This window comes from Setaria italica, chromosome V (assembly GCF_000263155.2).
Source record: "Setaria italica strain Yugu1 chromosome V, Setaria_italica_v2.0, whole genome shotgun sequence".
In the NCBI taxonomy this organism is placed as follows: Eukaryota; Viridiplantae; Streptophyta; class Magnoliopsida; order Poales; family Poaceae; genus Setaria; species Setaria italica.
This window is the reverse complement of record NC_028454.1, coordinates 14,257,353-14,263,454: the sequence shown is the minus strand read 5'-3', so window position 1 is coordinate 14,263,454 and position 6,102 is coordinate 14,257,353. Positions and strand designations below refer to the sequence as shown.

General features: G+C 44.8%; 1 protein-coding gene across 1 annotated transcript; it reads right to left on the bottom strand.

Annotated features, from left to right (window-relative positions):
• Window positions 1–3,086: 3,086 nt before the first annotated feature.
• LOC101757737 lies at window positions 3,087–5,869 on the bottom strand. Its single transcript, XM_012845957.1, has 3 exons — window positions 5,435–5,869; window positions 3,774–5,344; window positions 3,087–3,405 (listed from the first exon to the last, which is right to left on the bottom strand). Exons 1-3 carry the CDS (start codon window positions 5,867–5,869, stop codon window positions 3,087–3,089), a joined length of 2,325 nt encoding a protein of 774 aa, XP_012701411.1.
• Window positions 5,870–6,102: the final 233 nt, after the last annotated feature.

The window sequence follows — 6,102 nt, the reverse complement described above, 5'->3', positions numbered from 1 at the left end:
TTGAACATCTTCGAAGCGATTGGCTCAGCCTCCTCAAGATATTGTGCATAAGCATCCTCTGTAGAGTTACGAGCAACACCGTCACCAGCCGCTGTCAAATCTGCAAAGGACTTGTTTACAAACAGTCTTGCAGAGGCCAGCAACCTTACCCGGAGCAATCTTCAGCCGCTCGACTAGTGAACGAGGCTCAGCATCATCCTGAAGAGGAGCAATGGCATTTACCACGTTCTGCGCAGCATCAGTCAATTCTTGGAGCTCACCTCGAAGCCTTCCTATGGTCCTGCCATGATCTCTACAGGCCACCATGGCCATAGCAAGCATAACTCCATTATGATTTTTTCTATCCCTCTGATGCTCACATGCAGTCTGAGCTTCAGCTAGTGAGGCCCGGAGACGGTTATCCTCGTCAGCTACTCGGTCATGAGCATTCCTCCAGTCAAGAAGCTGGCTACTCGCAACAGCCTCTTTTCTCTTGAGCTCTGCAACAAAGGAACAGATCAGAACCCTCGACTATAGTCAAAAATTGCGAGTACTCACCTTGATACTTCCTGTTTAAGGACTTATAGCGATTCTCCAACTTCTCTTGCAACACTTCATGGTCCCTCCGCTCCACGACAAAAGACTTCGGCTCCTCATGAACCTTCAAGGACTCAGTGAGACGGCTGCACTCTTGCTCCAGTTGCGCCAATCGTTGCACAGAATCATTTTTCTCCTGGAGGGCCTAAGCATTCCTTTGAGCTCTGTCATAAAGATCTTGCAACCAAAAGCACGTCATCAAGTTTTCGGCAAAAAACAGATAGTCAAAAAAGATAACACACCTGAAAGCTCTAGATATCTCTCCGAAACTCTGACTTCGACGGCAGCTCGAGCACTGGACCTTCAGTATTTTTAACAATCTGAGGATCTGGAGCTCCACCCAAGACAGCACCTGAAAAAAATACACACACTAGTCGTTACACGACACAACACACCGACTTCAAAAAGAACACCTGTACTCCGACTACATACCCGGTGCACCAGCCTCATCTGCTTTAGTCACATCAACTAAAGCCAGGGTACCACCAACAGACATTGAAGACGACACACCTCCAGAACCCGAAGGGACCGCATAGCTCTCCACTGAGCGGATTACTTCTTGAAGCATGGAGATAGTGGCACCAAGATGGTTTGTGTCAACCTCGGGTGCGTCATCAACAGTCAAATCAACCAAGGGACCAGAAAGTGTAGTTGAAGGACAAGAATCCACTCTTGTGTCCATAGGGATAGTGTCCTCCGCATCCCTGAATCAAAACACAAAGTAATCACACGTCCTTAAGAAAGCTCAAAAAACACGATACAAAGACAGACTTATCCAAAACTCACCGAGATGACTGCAGCGGCAACCGAACACATTTCCTTTCAGTAACAGCGAGATGAGTACTCGGCACCACAAGGTCAGCAGGTTGCACGATATTCTTGCCAAGGCCTACAAACTGCCACGCATGGCCAAAAGCAGGCCTCCACTCAAGTTCAAGCTTTGACTGAAGAAGCTTAGCATCAACCAAAGCCTGAACCACCATTTCCTTCATCACAGAGTTCTGCCAGGTGATCCTAGGCGGTGGTGGTGCAGTCTGGTTCATCGGGCCACACTTTGGCGTCGGTAGCACAAGCTCTTCCCCTTTTTGGATTTGGATCTCACCTTACTGGTGGCCGCAGCTTGACCCTGGGTTTTCTTCGGTTTCTTCCCAATCTTCTTGACATGCATCAGTCAGCCTCAGGAAAGGGGAAGAACAGAAGGATCGGCGGCAGATCTCACTCAAGGGAAAGGAGAAAGCAACAATGGTGGTGGCGGCACTAGAAAGCACGACGGCTCAAAGATGAACAGGAAAAAGGGGGGGGACAAAATAGAGAGGGTTTTACCTGTGTGCCATTATGAAAGTTGGGTCTAACCTCCATGCCCCTAAAAAGTTCGTCGACACCTGTATGCTCAAGTGCATCTTGGTTTGTCCCTCCATGCCATTCCGTCCCTATTTTCTGCCAACGGTCGTTAATTGCGCTGAGAATGGACTCAAATGCCCTTAGGCAAAGGAGGTCTGTTGAACTTAGTTGTTTGCCTCGGTGCCACTCAGAGGTCTGTTGTTTTGGTGCCAAAGGAGGCAATGGTGTTGGCGCCAAAAGGCAGTGGTGTTGGCACCAAACCCTCTGTGCTCCTCTATATATACATCTTGAGCCATATCTGTTGGATCTCATCCTCTCCTCTGCTCTCTCCTTCATTCTCACTCTCATCCACTCCTGGCGCACCCCATGTCTGAAGCTTCCAACAGCTATGGGGGGAGGGTCAAGCGGATCCTTTGCCCGAACTGTCATGTGCTTGCCAACCGATTCATCTCCACGACAACAAAGAACCCAAACCGTGCATTTCACAAGTGCCCCTATTTTGCAGTTTGTGTTCTCTGCTCATTCTTGGTTGCCCTTTTTTGTATGTTTTCCAAGTGCTAATGCTTCAGTTTCTTTGGCTTGCAGTTTGGTGGTTGTCAATACTACCAGTGGGAGGATGAAATGATGGACAGTGGCATGCAGTCACCTACAGCGCCAGATCCCCTACAGGCAGTTCCCCTGCAGGCAGTGGCACCACCTGATCCACTGTCCATGTACCAGCATGGTTCCAATGGTGCTGGAGTGGTAGGCAATGCAGTAGTGGAAAATAGGGGAGATAATAGGGTTATGCAACAGCTTAGGTGGCTAGAAAAGATGGTATATGTATGCATTTTCCTTGCTCTGTATGCTATTATGAAGAAGTAGGGTTATGCAGCAGCTTGTGTTTGTATGAATTGACAAGATGTATGGATGGATGCATGAATGAATGAATGAATCAGCTAAGGTTTTATCACATTTCATCATGTCTTCAACATTAATGACACAAAAGATAGTACATGACATCCAGGTTTAATCACATTACAGCCAAGGTTCAAATAGTACATGACATTTCATCACTGAGTAATAGTATCAGTTCCATCCACCAAAACATCCAGTTTTCATCACATCCAAAGTGCTGGACATGGCATCACAGAGCAAAATAAACAAAGAAGGGCTGGATGGGATACCTTTCACTGCAGGTGCAGTTTCTTCTTGCTCCTTGTATTAGAAGAAGGGCTGGATGGGGTAGCTTGGCTGGCTGCTACAACTTGAAGCCTCTTTGGTGTCAGCTTCTTCTTAACTTCTGTTTTCTTCCTTGGTGTAGCAGCCTTGATAAGGAGAGTGTCCATTGGGTCTGTCTGTACTGTGCCAACTGAGGTCTCATGATAAGGAGCCTTGATACGGAGGGTGTCCACTGGGTCTGTCTGTACTGTGCCAACTGAGGTCTCATGATAAGAAGCCAGGAAAACAGTCTGCAATGGTATTGGGTCATTGGAACTAGTTCCAGACCTTGTGACAAATATGACAGGTTAGATGATAACAAATGGTGCATGAAAATAACAAGAGAGTTGCTCATAAGCTCACCTGGTTGATGTACTTGTAGTTGTAGTTGAAGAAGAAGAAGGTGCCTTCCTACTTCTTTTCTTGGCACCAGAAGAAGAAGGTGGCTTCCTAATCCTTTTCTTGGCTGCTGCTATGTCTACAGCCTCAATTATTGGGAATTGCATCACTGATGGAGTAGCAACCACAATGCTTGTCTCTGTGTTACATCTTGCTACTTTTTTCAGTCTTTTCTTTGGGAGACCCTTGCATAGGACAACTCAATATAAGTTGCAAAACAATGTGAATGTACACTGATTTCAATTAAGTTATTGTACCTTTGAGCCTCCATTGCAGCTATGTCTTCAGGATTGCCATTCTTGCAAGTATACCAATGGTGCCCTTTTTCATGGCATATTGGGCACTCATGAGACCTTGAGTTTCCCTTCTGGCTGCTGCTGCCACCTTCAAGTGCTGATTTCATCCTATTCTTTCTTCTTCCTCTAGTTGTTGCCCTAAGTAATGGAGTGTGCATGAAGAAGCCATGGGTGCTGTTGGGCCACATACTCTTGTCAGGAATGCAAGGGATGGAACCTTCATATGCAATTTTGAATTTGTCGACAGAATAGTAATCATGCACATAGTCTTCTAGTTTAGCACCAGGGATTGAAGTGATGTAGGCAATAGCATGTTTGCAAGGGATTCCTGACCCTTGCCAAACCCTACAGGTGCAGGTTCTCTTAGGTAAATTGACCACAAATCTATATACACTGCCACCCTTAGCACAAATCTCTACCACACCATCAGGGGAATCAGTGATGACTTCAATGTCAAGATTGTAACTGTCTTCCCTCAGTTTCCTCTCAATGTGAGGTAGAATCTTCCCTGTGAATTTCATGGCAACTCTCTTCTTATGATTCCATTTAATCAAGAGCTTCTGTCTTATACTATCCAGTAAATCATCAATATTCTTCCCCTTTTCAGGCTTTATCCAATTGTTGAATGATTCAGCTAGATTGTTGGTGACATAGTCCACCTTTGATCCTGTCCTGTACTGGCTCCTTGTCCAAAGCTTCTTGTGGTTTTCATGTAGATACACCATTGCCTCAAGTTTGGCTTGAGCCATAGCTGTATAATGCTTGTTGAACAAATATGGGCTCCATGAATATGAGGCAGCCCATAAGTGGTCATCAAAAACCTTGCCACTGAATCTTTTCTTGAAATTTTGTACTAAGTGGTACATGCACTCCCTATGTTCAGCTTCAGGGAAAACTTCAGTGACCCCATTCATCACTGCTTGGCCACAGTCTGTACAGAAGGTCAGTCCATCTGGGGATCCAATTACTTCTTTTAACCTCTCCATGAACCACACCCAATTCTCATTAGTCTCTGAATCAATTACACCAATAGCTACTGGGTACATCCAGTTATGTCCATCTACTGCACAAGCTACACACAACTGTCCTCTGAACCTTCCATTTAAAAAAGTGCTATCTACTGCAAGATATGGTCTACAGCCTCTAAGAAATCCATCTACACATGCTTTCAATGCAAAGAATAGCCTATTAAACCTGATCTTATTGCTGATTGTGTGATGATCAATGATAACAAATGATCCAGGACTAGATTCCTCTATCTGGGCCTTAAACCTAAACAAATTGTCAAAACTTTTATCCCAAGGTCCATAAATCTGATCCATGACAAGATTTTTACCTTTGTACACTCTCCTGTATGGCACATTAACTTTGTACTCATTCTTCAATCTTCTAATCAATTCTTTTATCCGAATGTTGCCATCTTCCTTCAGCCAGTCTACCACTTTACTGCAGACCCACTCTTGTGTGATCCCTACACACACACCAACCCTCTTAGCACTCTTACAATCATGAGGATGTGGGTTCCTTTTCACCTGCAAAACAGTCAACACCAATGCATATTAACAACTGATGATTCATTGCAAAACAACTGGAATTTACAAAAAGTAATGCAACTCATGTACCTTAACTGTCACACCATCCTTCAGAGTTGAAGCATGAATCCTCCATTGGCAATCAAGCTCCTCCTTGAATTTGCAGTGCACCCTATACCTCCCTGGATCACTCTTCTCAACTAAGTAATGGTACTCATGCTTAGCAGAATAAGAAGCTAAAGCAATCTTAAATGCTTTCATGTTTGAATACAAAGTGCCTACATCCATAGGTGGGTTCTTCTTGTCGTAATTGACATCAAGCATAGGTTCAGGGCCTCTATCTGTAACCATCTCTTCATCAGACTCATCATCAGAACTCTCATCTGACTCAGAGCAGATTTCATCCTCAGAAATCTCAGCTTCCCTTCCTTTATTGCCAGCTTTAGGATTTGGGGGAGGTGGAGGGTAGTTGGGACCAAGGTCAAGATATAGCCCTTCATCGTCAACGCCCACATGCTCATACATTGGGTTTGGGTTAGCTAAGATTTCAGGTTCATCATATTGTGTGTGTGTGTATTGTTGCTTGCTTCACCTAGGATTGGGGATGCAATAGAAGGGGTCACTGCTACCAAACTCCCAAACTGGAATGATAGGAGGATCAACACTTGGCTTATGATATGCAAAAGTGAGGAAGCAGCATTTCGAAACCTTATGTTTTTCAAACATTGCAAGCAAATCTTGGTCAGTACAGACTTGGA

Bases quoted from the DNA above. Each gene is read 5' to 3' on its own strand.
- LOC101757737 (XM_012845957.1), bottom strand. From the start codon at position 5,869: ATGTATGAGCATGTGGGCGTTGACGATGAAGGGCTATATCTTGACCTT. The intron at 5,345-5,434 runs GTACATGAGTTG...ACTGTTTTGCAG, and splicing joins AGGATGGTGTGACAGTTAAG to GTGAAAAGGAACCCACATCC. The intron at 3,406-3,773 runs GTACAATAACTT...ATTTGTCACAAG, and splicing joins GCTGCAATGGAGGCTCAAAG to GTCTGGAACTAGTTCCAATG.